The sequence below is a fragment of the Apis florea genome, unplaced genomic scaffold (assembly GCF_048593485.1).
Source record: "Apis florea isolate Af1SG1 unplaced genomic scaffold, ASM4859348v1 contig_3696_pilon, whole genome shotgun sequence".
Classification (NCBI taxonomy): Eukaryota; Metazoa; Arthropoda; class Insecta; order Hymenoptera; family Apidae; genus Apis; species Apis florea.
The window spans coordinates 1,628,455-1,646,266 of NW_028256809.1; the positions used below are offsets into that span (position 1 = coordinate 1,628,455).

Genomic DNA, 17,812 nt, shown 5'->3' on the forward strand with positions numbered 1-17,812 from the left:
TTAAAAAAGCTTAAAAAGATATTTGCATTCTCTTTTATTGTATTTATTAATACTGCTTAATTAGACTTTTTTAAATTAAAATGAATATAAATTTTTGTATATAAATAAAAATAAAAATTCATATAGAATAAATATAATGTACCAAACAAAATTTCATAAAATTGATGTATTCACATCATGTAAGTTTAAAAATGATGACTATTGAGAAGGGACTATTAAAATCTCATTTCTTTATGAAAAATTGAATATCCTTAGATTCTATTGTGTTAGTTCGTTTTGAAAGACCGGAGTGGATAAAGAGGCATTAAGGTACGAATCCCCGACATAGAGACTGGCGGATTCGAATATTATTCACACTCAATTTAACTTATTGAGAGCCACGAGATGCTGCTTGATGGCTTAAGCTACAATAGCGTAACAATTAATCGCTGAATAGAGTATCTCAGTGCGCCGTAATTTCCTGTCATTTGTCAAAACCATCCTCTTAACATTTCTGCAAAACACATGCACTATTGACTTTTATCATTTATTATTGTAATATAAAAATTGATTCCAACATTCATTTAATAAACATGTATGAGTTGTCTTTAAATAATTGAATTTGAATTATTATATCTTTTAATTTTTTAATCTCAAATTAAATTTGATTTATATGTATCGTCATATTTATCTTCGCAAATTAATTATTAAAGAAGAAATAAAAAAAAAAGAAACAATGTCTAAGAACATTATAATTTTATTTATTTGTACATGTTTATATTAATATTTATAAAGAATAATAGTTAACTAATAATAATACATAGAAATTAAATATTCGATACATCATTTTGTTTATAGTATTAGTTTTATAAGTTTTTATGTGATGTATACAATGACATATTATATATAAATGATGTAACATATTATTTCAAAATTTTAAAAATAGTAATAAACATTCTTCATTGGAATTTTACTTAGTAAAATAATTAAATTAATTCAAAGAATTACGGAAGCAATGTTAAAGATAAGTTAAAGATAATATTTATAAAATTTTAACTTTAATCTTAAGAAAACTTTCTTATTAGATATTAACAACTATAATTTATGTTAAATGCATAAAAAAATATCAATATCAGGAAAATGGATATAAAACATTTAGAAAATTGCGCCAATACGAAAATTATTATAAGATGTACAAAATGTACTGTCTCAAATTAATATACTTAATTCATTTTGAAACGACCAACTACACTTTTCATCGATTTATTTTGCATGTATTATTAATACGCGCAGTAATCATTATAAAACACGAAAGAAGTAAGAAACATAAACATAAACGCGACTTAAAAAAATTAAATTACAATTAAAATTATACTACTGACTGGTTTTATAAATATCGGTTTTATATCGGATGTCCAATTGTATGTTATTATTTTTTAATATTTTTGCCCTATAATAAAATTTCTTTCTATTGCGTCAACTTTGATTGAGAAAATCTTTCCCAAATGAAACTTAAATATATACTTAATATATTAAACGTGATGCAGTATTCTTCGCTTTAAGTTTTTTGCCATTTACGTTAATTATAGAATTAGTATTATCTTTTATTTTTTTATTTGTTTATGAGAAGAATAATATAGCTTCATACACATAAATAAACATGAATCTATCACATGATATTGCAATTAAATTGCATTTGTATCATGTAATATCATACTTCCATTTTGTGTAAGGCGAATTTCTTTATCCACTCGTTTATGTATACTAGTACGTTTTTATTAATATTGATTTAAAGATTTATTAAAAAAGCGATTTCCTAATCAGAGAGCTATGGTACATAATGACACAAAAATTCACGTGTTTTGTACTAAGCTTAACCAACTTCGGCCTTCCCCACCAACCGACGTTGGAAATCGAATTTGCACTAATCGAACGGCATTTTTCTCATCTTCTTCTTCTTTGTATTCCGAAATAGTTGGTACAACTATTGTTTCCCCGTCTTCAGTTTCATTATAATTGTATACCTCTTCTACTTGTTCTGAATCTTCAACTTTGCATTCCATTACTTCATTTTCCACAAAATTCATCTAAAATTATGAAGTTTTAATTTATTATCAAACTTGTTGTTATGAATATCAAAATATTTCGAATATGTATCTTCGTATATACCTCTCCATCAGCGAGATGATTTACTTCTTCATCTGCAACATTTTCTTCTTTTGAAATATTTAATACATCTTCTTCATTATACATTTGATCCTCATTTTGCTGTTGTATAATAACATGATCTTTTAATTCTGTCACATATAAATCATTTTCATCTAACTAAAAAAACGGAAAAAATATAGAAAAAATTAATAAATATATCATAACATAAAAAATAAAAGAATAAATATATTTTATTACTTGATCATTTTCTGCCTCATCCACTAAAAATTCCACATTACCATCAGAAATTGTTATGACTTGATCATCTTCTGTAGTGAGTCGCGGTTGATTGACCACAATAGTATCATTTAAATGGCCCTAAAAATTTACATAAATATTCGTATCAAAACTTTTGAATAAAAAAAAAATTTATTATATCATATCACTTCAACCTGAGTTTGCATATGAGCATACAATAAAGGTTTTCTCATGAAACCCATTCCGCATACAAGACATTCATACGGTTTTTTATCACTATGTATAAATCGATGTGCATTTCTATTATCTCGACTATTAAATGCTTTTCCACAAACCTGAAATTTCAAAAATTTCAAATAAAAATAAAATATTAAGTTAATATTAAATAAATGATTTTAAATACCTCACAAAGATAAGGTTTCTCTCCAGTATGTATACGCATATGTTTTTTGAAATGTTCAGGGTATACAAATGTTGCTGTACATATATCACATTTGTATGGTCTTTCACCAGTATGGGCTGCTTTTATATGATAGTCTAATAATCTTCGCCGTTTAAATCCTTTTCCACAATCATCACATTTATACCTCTTATCATTATAATGTGTTGCACGTTTGTGCGATTGTAAATTTGATCGTTGACTAAAAAGTTATAAAAATTAAATTATTTTTACACTTAATATATATTTAATAAATGCATAAATAAACATGCCTAAATGTAGCTCCACAAAATTCACACTGATATGGTTTCTCTCCAGTGTGTGTTCTTTCATGATCTCTAATTTCAGCTTTACGGGCAAATGCTTTACCACATACTCTACATATATAAGGTTTGTAACCAGTGTGCACTATATTATGCACTTCCAAATTATGTGGTGAACCAAATGCTTTTCCTATAATTTTATAATTTTTATATTATAAAATTGTTTCAAATATTACAAAAAAAAACGAAAAATAAATAAACAAAATATACCGCATTGGTGACAAACATATTCTTTTACACCATTATGGGTTCTTTCATGTTGATTAAGATTTTGTTGACTTAAAAATGTTTTATTACATTGTGAACATTCATAAGGACGAGGTCGTATCTCATGTGTTTTTACATGAGCTTTATAAGTATATTTTGAAGCAAAATCTTTACCACAATTTTCACATACATATGGACGAACACCCGTATGTGTATTGATATGTTCCTCTAATAAATTTCTGGAACTATAAAAAAAAAAAAAATTATAGTATATATAAGTTAACTTATATATCACTTAAAAATTGCAAGTTATATTTACCTATATCGTTTACCACAAGTCTCACATGGCCAAGATTTTACTTGTGGATAATGTATTCTTTTATGGATTCTAAACAATCGCAAATTACTAAATATTCTATTACATATTTCACATTGAAAATCTCCCTCTTCTTTAGCAACATGATCATCAAGATGAACAGATAATTCATTTCTCTTTTTAAAATCATCACCACATATATCGCAAATGTATAAACGAGTTTCATGTACGCTTCTTACATGCGCAATAATAGATTTTGCATCTCCTACAGCTTTATCTTCTTCATTTGTACATAATAAACAGGTATATGTAGAACCATCCCTAGATACAATCTAAAAAACAAATGAAAAATAAAGAAATATTATTATATTAATATAAATTTTTATATATTTATATTTCTATAGTAATATAAATTAATAATATGATAATTACTCGTTCTTGAGAAGGTTCAACTTTTGGTGCAATTTTTGTCCGTTTTATTCTTTTTCTTTCCTCAGCATTACTTGTTTCTGGTATAGGTTCAACTTTAAGAATGATTTCCTCTGGCTCACAAGAAGGTTCCTCTTCTTCTTCCTCTAATCTTTCTTCTTCTCCTTCTCCCATATCTTGCATTTCTTGTTCATCCTTCACATTAAATTTTAAATTATAATAAAATGAATATTATAATTTTAATATATTATAATTAATATATTATTAATATATATATATTAGATTAAATATCTAAATATATTAGATATATTTAGATATTTAATTGAATTTATTTTATATATTACTTTTGTTATATATTTAATTTCTCCATCTGTATCTTGACTTTCTATGTTTTCTATGTAATCGTGATCATTATATTCTTCTTCATTTTGAATATCAGATAATTTTTTTATAGTTTTCTTATAATTATTGAATAATTCTAATTTTATTTCTGATAGTCGATTTTCAAGTTCATCAATCTGCAAATATTAATTATCTTTTAACATTATATTTGCTATATAATTTTATAAAACATAATAATTCATATCTCATTTACCTCATTAAATAATTTATAACACTTTTTACATATAACAAGAGAATGTACATTCTCTTCATTTAAATCTGTTTCTAAGACAGTACAAATAGTATCTACAAGTGGTTTTTCAGATGATGTTAAAGAATTTTCATTAAAAATTCGTATACTATTTCTAGTAGATACACCAACTTTACTATTACATACTAAACAATGAGTACTATCTTTTTCTGAATCAGCTGTCATCTTTTTGGCAACTGCAAATATAATTATATACGTTAAAAATATGATTTCATAATCTTAAAAATATGATAGAATAATAATAAATATGTTTATAATTATATTATATATATATATATATATTTTTTTCTTTAAATTAATTCATTTTTAATTCATATCAATATTTATTGGTATTATATTTTTAAAAAGTATTTTTAAAAATTTTAAAATATTAAAAATTAAAAAAACAAAAATATTAAACATAATAAAATAAATTATATTTTAAAAGTAATAATTGTGGTACTTTGTATTTCGCAGAATAATTTTTAATTTTCATACAAGCAAAAGTAAAATTCATTAAAATAAAATTTTTATAATGGTCTCTCCTTATGTAACAGCATACGATGTGTACTGAGAAGAAAGCAACCATTGATATCGTTGCATTGTCGAACAATAACGTATCCGACGATTCATTCTATAAGTAAAGGAATAAGAAATAATGCGATGAAGCGTCTGACAAGATTGCTTTCGTCGTTCCATGCAACGAAGCATTCCGTTCTTTGCTCGCATCGATAAGTAACCGCTAAAATCCAATAACCCTAACAATAACGTGTGAGGAACAGTAAACAAAATATTTGCCTGCGTTCCTCGTCAAAATGAAGCCTTATAATAAATGTAAAAAGTTGCCAGCACTGACTTGAAATTTTCGTGTCTCCGTTCGAACGATTGGCAGCGAGCAAAACGGCAAATGGGTTTTGATGCCATTTAAGTCCTCATGACAGGTAGGGTAGATGATTGCGACGAAAGTATAACGAAAAATACACTTCGAAATGGTTGCCACTTTTTAGAACGTAAACGACAATTCGATGTCGCCTTCGCGTTAGGTGGAGGAACACGATTGCGTATGCACGCGTCGAATGCCCTCTATCGGATCATTTCTACGCGTAATTCAGCCATATTTTACAGCATTTCAGTCCCTCCAAAATATATAAAATTTTGAAAAATCCGTTGACATTTCAACATATTGATATAAAATAAACATTTTGATCAACAAAAATTGATTTTTATTTAAAATTTATTTAGTCATCTCTTTTATATATATATTTTTTTTAAATTTAAATAGTTTAATGGAAATGTATCTTGGTTAATATAAAACACTTTTATTTTTATTCTTTCTATTAAATTGTACAAATTAGTAACCATATTTGACATTAATATCTGTTACATGAATTTCCAGGGAATTTTATGTTGAATTTTATTGTTGGTGAATTCAAATTTTCATTTTAAATAATAGTAAGTACATCTTATTATTTGAATTACAAATTATATTATAATTATAAGTTATAACAATATTAATTAACATTGTATAATTCAATTTTTCGAATAAAAAAAGAAATTATTTAATTGGATTATATTACATTTTTAATTGATAATATATCTGTTTTAAGATTTCAGTTTTTAAGTATAAAATAAAATAAAGTAAAAAATAAAAGATATACATATAATTGTGTATTTATAAATTAATTAATATATAGATAAGGTTGATTTATCTCGTAAGCGAATTGATTATATTATTGTATAAATTAAAGAAAAATAATAACAAAGTTTTTTTTAAGATTTTATTATAGAATAATATAAAATATTTAAAATATTTAAGATATTAACTTCTCGTCTAAATTTATAAAATTTATATTCGTAACGTATTAAAAAAATAAACATAATTAAGAGTAAAAGAAACACGCAAAATGTAGATATGCCAAATACCAAAGATTAAATAAATAATTCTATTTGTAAAAATTTTTGCTATAGAAAAGTAATGTTTTTTCTTTCTATTCTATAGGAATGTTTCCATGAACCAATCACGATGTTTCTTTTATATTTACTTTTTTCTTTCTATAGATAGACATTCAAAATATGATATAGTTAATGAAACACCGCCAATTTTTAAATAGTAATGTTCCGTTCTATGTTAAACATAATCATAAATGGAAACTGACAATCGGTTTGTAACATCGGTGCATGGAAATTGTTATTCTTTGAAGCAAAGGCGATCGATGAAAAACAGCCAACAACGTGCGCGTAGCTGGATACTTATTTTTATCAAAAGAGTTATTGTAGTTATCTAATATCTTTAATTTAATATTAATTTAAAACCATTCATTATTAATTTCATATTCATGATTGTGATACTTAATTATTTAATTTGCCGATTGATTACAAATAAATTAAAAGAAATAATTAATAACAAGTATTCAAATAGTCTTCTATGAAATGAACAAAAATGAGTCGACAAGTAGATATGGACCCCTCGTCGGTGCAATCGACGAAGGGACAAGTAGTGCTAGATTTTTGGTATTAAATTTTTAATAATTATTTATATCACATATAATTGTAAATATTATAATTTATAATTATAATTAATAATGATTTAAATTTAAATGTTTAAAATTAATAAAGAAATATATTTTTAAAATATGAATGTATTTTTCTACTATTATTACTCTATGTTAAAAATTAAAAGAAAAATTTTTTAGATTTATTTTTAATAAAATTTGACAAAAAATTTAATAATTTATTAATTTTTTTGTAAAAAATATGAATAATATATTATAATTTGTATAAAGTTCTTCATTTTATGTTCTTATATTTTTATTAATAATATACAAATTATTTCAGGTTTTTGCTGCAGATACAGCTGAAGTATTAACATATCATCAGGTTCCAATAACACAAACATGTCCAAAAGAAGGATGGGTTGAGCAAGATCCTATAGAAATATTAAAAGCAGTTAGAGAATGTCTTAATCAAACTATATTTAATTTACGCCAGCTTACCATAGATCCTACTGATATAGTTGCAGTTGGTATAACAAACCAAAGAGAAACTACAGTTGTGTGGGATTCCATTACTGGAGAACCATTATATAATGCTATAGGTAATCATTAACACAAGATATTTTATTTTTATATTTTTATATTTTTATATTTTATATTTTTTAATAATGATTAATATTAATAAAAATAAAATTTATATTCATTAATTTATAGTATGGATGGATATGAGAACTACTTCAATTGTAGATGATATATTAAAAAAAATACGTAATCAAAATAAAAACTATTTGAAACCACTTTGTGGTTTACCAATTAGTCCATATTTCAGTGGTTTAAAATTAAAATGGTTGTTAGAAAATGTACCTCGTGTACGTGAAGCTTTAGATTTAAAACGGTGCATGTTTGGCACAATTGATTCATGGTTAATTTGGGTGAGTAATAATTACTTATTAAAATATAAATATAAAATATAATTAATGTATTTTATATAGTAATTTTTCATATAAAAGATATATTATAAAAATAAAATTTGTTATTAAATAATTATATATATATGTTTTAGAATTTAACTGGAGGTGTTCATGCCACTGATGTTACAAATGCTTCAAGAACAATGTTAATGAATATCACAACTTTAAAATGGGATCCAACATTATTATCATTTTTTAATATACCTCCAGAAATTTTACCAGAGATTCGTAGTTCATCAGAAATATATGGTTACATACAAGATGAAGTTTTATCTGGTGTACCAATATCAGGAGTAGGCATTTTTTATAATTAATATATTAATCAAAATGAGATAGTAATTATCTATAAATAAATATTGATTTATATAAAGTGTTTAGGTGATCAGCAATCAGCATTGGTAGGACAAATGTGTTTACAAAAAGGACAAGCAAAAAGCACTTATGGCACAGGCTGTTTTCTTTTATACAATACTGGAACTGCTGTAAGATTAACTTTATTATTCTTCAATATTTCTTTACAATTTAAATATTAATAAATAATTTTGAAGATTGTAGATTCATCTCATGGATTATTGACAACAGTTGCTTATCAATTAGGACCACAAGCAGCACCAATATATGCTCTTGAAGGTTCTGTAGCTATAGCTGGTGCTGTTATTCAATGGCTAAAAGATAATCTTGGAGTACTATCTGATGTAAAGGAATCTGAATCTCTTGTTGAACAAATTCCAACTGATAATCGTGTTACATTTGTGCCTGCATTTGCTGGATTATATGCTCCATATTGGAGGAAAGATGCAAGAAGGTAAATTACATAATAATATAATATTATAATTATGTCATAATATGGAATTAGGAATTGTAATTAATTTTACTATCACATATTCCTTGCAAAGTATTTAACATTTCAGTGTTATATGTGGAATTACTGAAGACACAAATAGTACACATATTATAAAGGCAGCTTTGCAAGCCGTTTGTTTTCAGACAAGAGATATTTTGGAAGCTATGAAAGAAGACACAGGTTTAACATTATCTAAATTGTTAGTAGATGGTGCTATGACTACTAATAATTTGTTAATGCAAATGCAAGCAGATATTTGTGGAATTCCAGTTGGTAAGTATAAATTTTCATAAAAATTTATTTCTTATAATAAAAAAAACAAAATAAAGATAAAAAAATATCTGATTAATTGAACAATTTTACAAGAAAGTGAGGCCTTTAATGTGTGAAACTACCGCACTTGGAGTTGCAATTGCTGCAGGAAATGCAGATGGTATACGAAAATGGGATTTAAAACTTGATATTGCTGTACCAAGTGATATCTTCTTACCTTCAATATCTGAGAATGGTATGTTATTAATTTTTCCTAATTTTTATCTTATATTCAATTTATTGAAAATAATCAAATTTTATTTAGAACGAGATATATTATATTCACAATGGAAAATGGCTATTGATCGTAGTTTAGGTTGGGAACCAGTTTCTAATACCAATGGTATGTTTTCTTTTTTTTTTTTTCAATAAAAATTGATTTTGTTAAATTATCTAAAACATCAGATCATTTTTTTGTAGATAATATAAAGAATATTCATAAAGCAACTGCTCCAGGTATTTTTATGATAAGTACATTACTTTTACTTATGATTGCTAAATATCATTCTATGTTATGACTGAACGAGTACAGTACCATGTACTGTACTTATCTCAAGTAATGCATTTGGGCAGGTCCTGTTTGCTAACAAATATTTAGGTTATTATTTGATATTAATATACTGATCATTAAACTTTGTAAAAGTAATATTATTTATAAGTAAAAAATGAACTAAAGAACAAATATAAATAAATGTGCCATAATACTGTGATAACTTTAATGTTAAATGAAATATGAAAAATCAGAAAAAATATTGTTTGAAGATAAAATAGGAACCTATTTCAAATTTGGATATCTATGGTTTTCATCTGGAATGTTTATGTTAAATGTTTATCAATAATTTGTGCTCCAATATCAGTCGTATTTTTTGTTTCTTTATTTCTTTCATTCGTCATTTTTTTTACGTTTCGTAATGTAGAAGTATCCTTTAAAATTATATAAAACATATCATTAAGAATTAATATAAAATATAAAGACGGAAAATAAATATTACCATTGGGATATCAGTAGTAGAAGTTTCAACTGTAACAAGAGATTCAGCAAGCCACGTATCATTTCTTATATTATCAATATTCATCCGTATTCGTTGTGGAACAAGTATTCGTGAGATAAGTGAACGACAAGCTTGAGATACATTTGGTTCTTTAGGAAATACAACTTTATTTTGTACTTGCTGTATTATGAAGAAAATAATATTATAGAAAATCATAAAAATCTTATTTAAATAACACCATTATATGAATAAAATTTTAAATTGATCTAGATTCTATTACGTTTTTTTTTCTTTTTTAATGTACCTGGGTACCTTTAGTAGTTGACTGTAATTTGTATCATCAAATGGTAGTCGACCATAAACCATTGCATAGAGAACTACGCCCATGGACCATATATCAGATAGTTGAGGTAAATATGGAACACCTTTTAATATTTCTGGTGATGCATAAGCATAACTACCACAGAAAGTTTCACTTAATGGATTAGTGCCATTTTTTGGTTTCATTTGTCCACGTGCAAATCCAAAATCAGATAACTTAATATTAAAATTCTGATCCATCAAAAGATTTTCACATTTGATGTCTCTTAAATAAAATTATGTAGTTAAATATGTGACGGCACTTAACATTTCTTATCAAATTTTTACCTATGTACTACACCACGTCCATGGCAGTAATCAATAGCCTCTAATAATTGCCGAAACCATCGACGACTACGAAATTCATCGATAAATGTATCACGTCTTATTATGTCCAACAAACTACCGCATTGAGCATATTCCATAATAATATAAACGCTAAATGTTAAATTATTTATTAAATATATGTTTATTAAATTAATGAAGATATAAATATTAAGGTGTTAAATCTTTTTATATTTACTAAATATAGTTAATAAAAAGTATATTGTAATTTTTTTAAATAATATTATAAATTGACTAACCGATGAGTTGTTTCGATCGCTTGGAGAAAACGAATTAAATTTGGATGTTTTAAACCTTTAACAACTTCAATTTCACGGGGTAAAAATTTTTTTAAATAATCACCAGGTGCTTGAAATTTTGAAACAATTTTTACTGCTACTTGACAATCATGTCGATCAGATTTTGCTATCTTTTATATATATGATTATAAATAATTAATATTGATGAAATTAATATTGATTTGTAATATTAGTACATATGTTATATATATAACATACTTTTACAGTAGCATATGAACCGGCACCTATTGTTTTACCAAGAGTGTATCCATGTGATTCAAGAATGGTTAATTTTTTTTCTGATTTGTCATTTTTATCTTCCACGAGTTTTAATAAGGATTTTGGAGAATTATCTGTTATAGGTGCAGTTGCCATTTTATATGTAAATTATTATTGTAACATTTTAAATTCAAATTCATAATGAATATACATATTTGTATGCATTATTATACTGTTTGTGGTTGTTCATATGCTTGTGTTAATTTTAATACTTGCAACGATGTCATTTCTACATTTCATTACATATTTCTAATAAATTTTTAAAAAAAAATGTTGGAATTGAAAAAATTGGAGTTTCATAACTTGTCAATTTAGAAACTATGGATTGAAATTTGGCGCGATGCTCTTCATATAGTAAAATTAAAAGATCGATCTTACGAACATTTGAAATACTATTGTTATTACTTCATGAAAAATACAATAAAATAATATTTTTTATAATTATTGAATAAACCTTACCAATTTTTCTACAAGTAATTTTGAAAAATTAAATATAAATATATAAATATATAAATATAAATATATATTATAAATATATGTATACATATTTATAATAGATAATAATTTTAAAAAATAACTTTGTCTTATTATTAATTTATTTCTTTTCATAATAAAAAATTATATATATTTACATATTTTATTTTAATTATTTAAAATAAAATTATTTTTTTATATTAGATTAAATAAATAAAAATAAAATATACAATATATGGTTAAATTTATTGTTGGGATATATTTTAAAAGTAATCAATCGGATTAGCATTCTTTTCAACTATCAATTTATTAATTATATAAATATATTCAGTATATCTAAATAATGTATACTTAATGATTATATATATATATTATATATTGTGTCCAAAATCGTAAACACACTATTTGGCATTTAGTCAAGCTTACGTGTTGATTCGTTTGTTAGAAATACTGTGCTTACGTATTTATTAAAAGAAAACTTATAATAATTTAATTATGGCAGATGTGCTAGATATTGATAATGCAGAAGAATTTGAAGTGGATGATGAAGACGATCGTAAGTTTGATTATCTTTTTAGATAACTTTATGGTTATACATAAGCGTCATTTGTTATAACCTCTTAAAATTAGAATTAATTTGACTAAAAATATATATTTTCATAAATACTTATTTTTAATATTTTTTTTTCACATTTTAGAAGGTATTGCACGTTTAAAAGAAAAAGCGAAAAGAAGAAAAGGTAGAGGACACGGTGCAGAATTAGTATCTACTCGTGATGATGTCGGTCATTATGAATCAATGAACGTTGTTGAGGAAGATGACGATGAACCAGGTCCACAAAGATGTAAGAAAATATTTTATGTATTTTATTTTTGAATAAATATTTAATTATAACTACAAAAAAAATAAATTTTATAAATAAAAAGTAAAAAACAAAAAAATAAAATTTATTTGATACTTAACATTTTTATAAAAAAATATATTTATAATTTTTAGCCGTAGAAGGTTGGATTCTATTTATAAATTCTGTGCATGAAGAAGCTCAAGAAGATGATATTCAAGATAAATTTTCAGAATTTGGTCAAATAAAGAATTTACATTTAAATTTGGATAGAAGAACAGGTTTCTTAAAAGGATATGCTTTAGTAGAATATGAAACATTTAAAGAAGCTCAAGCAGCAAAAGATGCTTTAAATGGAACAGAAATTTTAGGACAGCCTATTTCAGTTGATTGGTGTTTTGTAAAAGGACCAAAGAAGTAAGATATATTTTAATTAAAAGTATATAAAAATTTCATTTAAAATATAATAATTGTTTAAATTTTATTAACAAATCAATTCTTTTATTTACAGAATTAAGAAGAGAAGTCACCGAAGACGATGAAAAAAAGAGCAATAATTATTAAAAAAATAATTTTATTTCCTCTATGTATAACTAAGAAAGATTAAATAAGGAAGATTGTTTTGTACTTCACAGATATTGTAAAAAAAAAAAAAACAAGATATTGGAAATAATATAGTTTACAGAAAATTAATTTATCATCTTTTAAAAATTTTTCCATTTAAAATTAATATTATAATTGATAACATAAATTGGAAAGGATTTATAAATATTGAAGTTCAAATAATCTATGCATATATTATTTATATTTATTCAACAGTTATTTATATTTCATTAACAGTTAAGTTGTTAGTATTTCATATAAAATTTGTGAATTCAAATAAGTTCTTCTAAAATCGTAAATTGAAGTTCTGAATTAAATATACTGAATTCTTTTATAAATTTTAAAGCTCATATTGAGCTATTTATTTTACAAATAAGATTAATCTCTTGAAATTTAATTTTGTTGCAATTATTACAGTCTATTTTTATTTATTATAAAATGTATTTTAATAAATAAATCAAAAGCATATTAGGCATAATAGTTAAGATTAGCTTTCTTTTTCGCTTGAACTTCATTAATAGCTTCCATTAAATCTTCATGTGTAACAGCTGTTGCATTGCGTCTCAATGCTATCATTCCCTATAAAAACAAAAAAAGATTAAAAAATATTATTATTATTTTTACATATCAAGATATTACATACCGCTTCCACGCAAACAGCTTTACATTGAGCGCCATTGAAATCATCAGTAGATCTTGATAATTCTTCAAAATTAACATCTGGAGACATATTCATTTTTCGCGAATGAATTTGCATTATACGAGCTCTAGCTTCTTCATTTGGATGCGGAAATTCTATTTTCCTATCCAAACGACCAGATCTCAATAAAGCTGGATCTAAGATATCTACTCTATTCGTAGCTGCTATTACTTTAATATCAGCGGTTGAACTAAATCCATCTAATTGATTTAATAACTCCAACATAGTACGTTGCACTTCTCTGTCTCCAGCTTTTTCAGAATCAAAGCGTTTTGTTCCAATTGCATCTAATTCATCTATAAAAATAATAGCAGGTGCTTTCTCTTTTGCAAGTGAAAATGCATCTCTCACTAATTTTGCACCATCTCCAATAAACATTTGAACAAGTTGGGGTCCTGCCAATTTCAAAAAAGTAGATTTTGTCTGTGCAGCACAAGCTCTAGCTAATAAAGTTTTTCCAGTTCCTGGTGGTCCATATAACAATACACCTTTGGGAGGTTGAATACCAAGATTCTCAAATTTTTCTTTATGTGTCATAGGTAAAACTACAGCTTCTATTAATTCTTGAATTTGTTTATCCAAACCACCAATATCTGAATATTGTTCAGTGGGTCTTTCATCTACTTCCATAGCTTTTACTCTTGCATCATACTCAGCAGGCAAAGTTTCAAGTACAAGATAGCTATCTTTATTGACACCAACTAAATCACCTGGTTTTAAAGCTTCTGCATCAACCAATCCAATTACAGGTAGAAAGTATGTTTGACGAGTAGAAGTTTTAATAACTGCACATTTGCCTTTTCTTTGTGCATCTAAATCAACAACTGCACCATCTTCTTCTCCAATATTTTGAGGATCCACATCTAATAATTCTATAACATTTGATACTAAATATGGCAAAGTTTTATTTACTTTAATTTTTTCAGTATTCTCTTTAATTTTATCATTTTGTGCCTGCAGTTCATGAGAAATGCGCATCACTTCACTTTTCATAATTTTGATTTCATTATCTAATAAACGTGTACGGGAGACAATCTCATCTGTAGACATTCTCCAAACATCCTCACCCAAAGCTTCCTATAAAAAGATTTATAAAAATATTTATTATATATTTTTAGTTTCTCTAACTTCATAAATTATAAATTACAAACATATTTAGAAATAAATTTAAAAGCTTGCTAACATTTGCAAACTAATATTTATAAATATTTACAAATAAAAAATAAGTATGATCTTTTTAACTAAAACATAATATAATTTTTAATTAAAAAATATTTTTTTAATTTTAGTAAAATTCATTTTATTTTAAGTAATTTGTATTAGAGTCATATAATATATTAAACTCTAAACGATTTAGATATGCTTGTCATTCCATCTTAACCTATACCAAATAAATTTACAATTTATACCTCTCCATCTTCCCAGAGAGACTTGTCTTCAAGAGTAGCCATTTATATTAATAAATTTAATATTTTTTAAATGTTAAAATTCAAAAATCTTCCGTAAATTTATATTTTGTATAAATCTGGTCAATTCAGAATTTCACTTCACTTACTGAATTAGTAAGTATTTTATTTATCAAGTCTATGGTTCATTCCGCCATTTTGATTCGTTTCTATATTTTTTTAATCTATGTCCAAAAATTAATTAATTAGCTTATAATTTTTAGGTATATAAAACTTTATATTTTAAATATAGTATACAAAGATTTTTGTAAAATAACAAAATATAGATAATTTCATATTATTATATATTAAAAATATATCAAAAATATATTAAATATTATAATAAACATAAATAATAGATAATAAATAAGAGATATATATGTTAAAATATATTGCATTTGATTAAAATATGAAACTATCATCATATGAAATTATGTATTCTATTCTAAATACTTTTTCCAATCGAACAAGAAATCAGAAACTTCAAAAAATTGTCAGATAATTTTTATATCATATAATCTGAAGACTATAATTCTAATAATGTTATTTAAAAAATTTTGAATCTGATTGAAGAATTAACTCTGCTTAAAAAATTTTGAGTATTAAAAATCTCGATCATTGTAAAAATCTTAATTTAAATACTCTAATATTTAAAAATATTAAAAGTCTTTTGTTTTAAAAATATTGGCGAGTTAATTATAGTGATAATAAATTAACAACAAAATTTACGTAAAAATACATATAATACATTTGATATTAATTACAAAAATATATAATATAAAAAAAATTAAAGACTGGAATAATTTTATTTGTTTATAAGGACCATCATTAAAAATAAATTAATAAAAATTTCTCGATTTTTCTCGAATGATTGATTTACTTATTTAAAAAAATTTTTAAAAATGTATTTTGTTTGACTATTGAGTCTGACTTTGTCATACATTGCACTGCTATTATATTTTGTTTCAGTTTCATTTTATTTAATATGTTTAATTATTTATAATTTAATAAATAAATTTTAATTGTATATTTTTGAATACTTACTTGTTGTTTTCCAAAATATCTTCCAAAGATTATTAATTTGCATATGTGAATATATTAATTTGTATGCATTATTGGTATCATTTAACCAAAGACAATTGATCTACTATTATTTTGCTATTAAACGAAAAGAATTTCTTCATGATTTAGTTACATATAGAAAAAATTATTAGTGATTAGTAATTATTTTGAGTCTTTATAACTGATTGTCACAAAGATTTCCAAATAAATGAAGAAAGTTAAAATAACAAATGGTTCAATAAATAGCTCATTATCAATAGTATAATGTTTTAGATTTTAAAGAATCTGATTACCGAGCAAAGATAAGAGAATTATTGATTATTTAATACTTTACAAAATTTCGGCATCGTACAATCACTTTATGAAAAAAATTTATGAATTCTAACATATATAATGAGAGCATTAATTAATTATTCGGAATTTCGATTAACCCAGATTTTGATTATTGAAGATTTTGATTATTTATTATTTTTTGTTTAACATCTTATATTGTCCTTATGACACTGAATTTCAAGTCATCAATGATTCAATATAAAAGATATTGAACATATTGATATTTGTTACTTTTAAGATACTTTCTTATATGGATTTCATAAGATCGATAATGTACAAATCTTTTTTTTTTAATTTAATAATTAGTCGATTTCTCAAACTCCATCAGATGTAAAAATAATAATTGATATAGATAATTCAGATGGACACTATATAAATACTGATGTAAATATTAAACATAATCTGTTAATCAATATTTGATATCAACAATTTTTAGTAAAAATTGTTATATTAATATTTGGATAGATATTCAATGTATTAACAACATTTATACAAGCAATTTTCGAAATATAATATTGAAAGATTTTATTAATATGTCAAAAACTAAAAAATACTTGAAGCTAAAATTTTATAATTTTATATTTTTTTCTTCTTCCCTATTACTCTTTCAAATTTGATTGGATACCAGATCTTTTAAACAATCCAAAATTCCAACGATATTATTAAAATTAAAAGAAATTGTGAAGTTGTGTCATTGGTGAATGATATTTATCAATCACTATAATCTAATTTAATCTAGTTCATGCCTAA

General features: G+C 24.2%; 5 protein-coding genes across 13 annotated transcripts; 2 read left to right on the forward strand and 3 right to left on the reverse strand.

The window, feature by feature from the left end:
* Nucleotides 1-718: 718 nt before the first annotated feature.
* Nucleotides 719-6,221, reverse strand: LOC100867218 (uncharacterized). 2 transcript variants are annotated; one of them, XM_086914596.1, is made up of 12 exons: nucleotides 5,587-6,221; nucleotides 4,695-4,927; nucleotides 4,444-4,617; nucleotides 4,103-4,294; nucleotides 3,674-4,002; nucleotides 3,358-3,599; nucleotides 3,097-3,277; nucleotides 2,789-3,026; nucleotides 2,580-2,720; nucleotides 2,386-2,505; nucleotides 2,149-2,304; nucleotides 719-2,066 (listed from the first exon to the last, which is right to left on the reverse strand). In XM_086914596.1, the coding sequence occupies exons 2-12, from the start codon at nucleotides 4,914-4,916 to the stop codon at nucleotides 1,833-1,835; spliced, it is 2,229 nt and encodes a 742-aa protein (XP_086770722.1). In that variant the 5' UTR covers nucleotides 4,917-4,927; nucleotides 5,587-6,221; the 3' UTR covers nucleotides 719-1,832. The 2 variants fall into 2 exon arrangements, with proteins under 2 accessions (XP_086770722.1, XP_086770723.1); XM_086914597.1 differs by lacking the exon at nucleotides 5,587-6,221 and adding an exon at nucleotides 5,194-5,434.
* Nucleotides 6,222-6,500: 279 nt separating this feature from the next.
* On the forward strand, nucleotides 6,501-10,612 carry LOC100866236 (glycerol kinase 3). Of its 4 annotated transcripts, none has more exons than XR_001112707.2 (10): nucleotides 6,501-7,241; nucleotides 7,566-7,824; nucleotides 7,937-8,154; nucleotides 8,286-8,486; nucleotides 8,565-8,675; nucleotides 8,742-8,998; nucleotides 9,105-9,310; nucleotides 9,404-9,545; nucleotides 9,615-9,692; nucleotides 9,770-10,612. XR_001112707.2 is itself a non-coding variant. In XM_003697462.4 (10 exons), exons 1-10 carry the CDS (start codon nucleotides 7,161-7,163, stop codon nucleotides 9,865-9,867), a joined length of 1,647 nt encoding a protein of 548 aa, XP_003697510.1. In that variant the 5' UTR covers nucleotides 6,501-7,160; the 3' UTR covers nucleotides 9,868-10,612. The 4 variants fall into 4 exon arrangements, 2 of the variants coding, with proteins under 2 accessions (XP_003697510.1, XP_086770724.1); XM_003697462.4 differs by having other exon boundaries at nucleotides 9,408-9,545; XR_015294254.1 differs by having other exon boundaries at nucleotides 6,856-7,003.
* Nucleotides 9,586-12,000, reverse strand: LOC100868506 (testis-specific serine/threonine-protein kinase 3). Of its 5 annotated transcripts, none has more exons than XR_015294255.1 (7): nucleotides 11,544-12,000; nucleotides 11,286-11,455; nucleotides 10,990-11,139; nucleotides 10,646-10,927; nucleotides 10,342-10,521; nucleotides 10,125-10,273; nucleotides 9,586-9,932 (listed from the first exon to the last, which is right to left on the reverse strand). XR_015294255.1 is itself a non-coding variant. In XM_086914599.1 (7 exons), exons 1-6 carry the CDS (start codon nucleotides 11,697-11,699, stop codon nucleotides 10,166-10,168), a joined length of 1,038 nt encoding a protein of 345 aa, XP_086770725.1. In that variant the 5' UTR covers nucleotides 11,700-12,000; the 3' UTR covers nucleotides 9,586-9,932; nucleotides 10,125-10,165. The 5 variants fall into 5 exon arrangements, 3 of the variants coding, with proteins under 3 accessions (XP_086770725.1, XP_003697528.1, XP_086770726.1); XM_086914599.1 differs by having other exon boundaries at nucleotides 10,654-10,927; XR_001112709.3 differs by having other exon boundaries at nucleotides 9,586-10,273.
* Nucleotides 12,001-12,278: 278 nt separating this feature from the next.
* tsu (40S ribosomal protein S12 homolog tsunagi) lies at nucleotides 12,279-13,612 on the forward strand. The gene is made up of 4 exons (XM_003697397.4): nucleotides 12,279-12,633; nucleotides 12,776-12,922; nucleotides 13,075-13,336; nucleotides 13,431-13,612. Exons 1-4 carry the CDS (start codon nucleotides 12,573-12,575, stop codon nucleotides 13,459-13,461), a joined length of 501 nt encoding a protein of 166 aa, XP_003697445.1. The 5' UTR covers nucleotides 12,279-12,572; the 3' UTR covers nucleotides 13,462-13,612.
* Nucleotides 13,613-13,707: 95 nt separating this feature from the next.
* On the reverse strand, nucleotides 13,708-15,852 carry Rpt5 (26S proteasome regulatory subunit Rpt5). Its single transcript, XM_003697474.4, has 3 exons — nucleotides 15,632-15,852; nucleotides 14,166-15,299; nucleotides 13,708-14,101 (listed from the first exon to the last, which is right to left on the reverse strand). Exons 1-3 carry the CDS (start codon nucleotides 15,671-15,673, stop codon nucleotides 13,991-13,993), a joined length of 1,287 nt encoding a protein of 428 aa, XP_003697522.1. The 5' UTR covers nucleotides 15,674-15,852; the 3' UTR covers nucleotides 13,708-13,990.
* Nucleotides 15,853-17,812: the final 1,960 nt, after the last annotated feature.

Bases quoted from the DNA above. Each gene is read 5' to 3' on its own strand.
- LOC100867218 (XM_086914596.1), bottom strand. From the start codon at position 4,916: ATGACAGCTGATTCAGAAAAAGATAGTACTCATTGTTTAGTATGTAAT. The intron at 4,003-4,102 runs GTAATTATCATA...TTTGTTTTTTAG, and splicing joins TTGAACCTTCTCAAGAACGA to ATTGTATCTAGGGATGGTTC. The intron at 3,600-3,673 runs GTAAATATAACT...TTTTTTTTATAG, and splicing joins ACTTGTGGTAAACGATATAG to TTCCAGAAATTTATTAGAGG.
- LOC100866236 (XM_086914598.1), top strand. From the start codon at position 6,875: ATGGAAACTGACAATCGGTTTGTAACATCGGTGCATGGAAATTGTTAT. The intron at 8,487-8,564 runs GTAGGCATTTTT...ATTTATATAAAG, and splicing joins CTGGTGTACCAATATCAGGA to TGTTTAGGTGATCAGCAATC. The intron at 9,693-9,769 runs GTATGTTTTCTT...ATTTTTTTGTAG, and splicing joins ACCAGTTTCTAATACCAATG to ATAATATAAAGAATATTCAT.
- LOC100868506 (XM_086914599.1), bottom strand. From the start codon at position 11,699: ATGGCAACTGCACCTATAACAGATAATTCTCCAAAATCCTTATTAAAA. The intron at 10,928-10,989 runs GTAAAAATTTGA...ATTTTATTTAAG, and splicing joins GGACGTGGTGTAGTACATAG to AGACATCAAATGTGAAAATC. The intron at 10,274-10,341 runs GTAATATTTATT...ATAATTTTAAAG, and splicing joins CTACTACTGATATCCCAATG to GATACTTCTACATTACGAAA.
- tsu (XM_003697397.4), top strand. From the start codon at position 12,573: ATGGCAGATGTGCTAGATATTGATAATGCAGAAGAATTTGAAGTGGAT. The intron at 12,634-12,775 runs GTAAGTTTGATT...TTCACATTTTAG, and splicing joins AGTGGATGATGAAGACGATC to AAGGTATTGCACGTTTAAAA. The intron at 13,337-13,430 runs GTAAGATATATT...TTTTATTTACAG, and splicing joins TTTGTAAAAGGACCAAAGAA to AATTAAGAAGAGAAGTCACC.
- Rpt5 (XM_003697474.4), bottom strand. From the start codon at position 15,673: ATGGCTACTCTTGAAGACAAGTCTCTCTGGGAAGATGGAGAG. The intron at 15,300-15,631 runs GTATAAATTGTA...ATCTTTTTATAG, and splicing joins CTCTCTGGGAAGATGGAGAG to GAAGCTTTGGGTGAGGATGT. The intron at 14,102-14,165 runs GTATGTAATATC...TTGTTTTTATAG, and splicing joins AAGCTGTTTGCGTGGAAGCG to GGAATGATAGCATTGAGACG.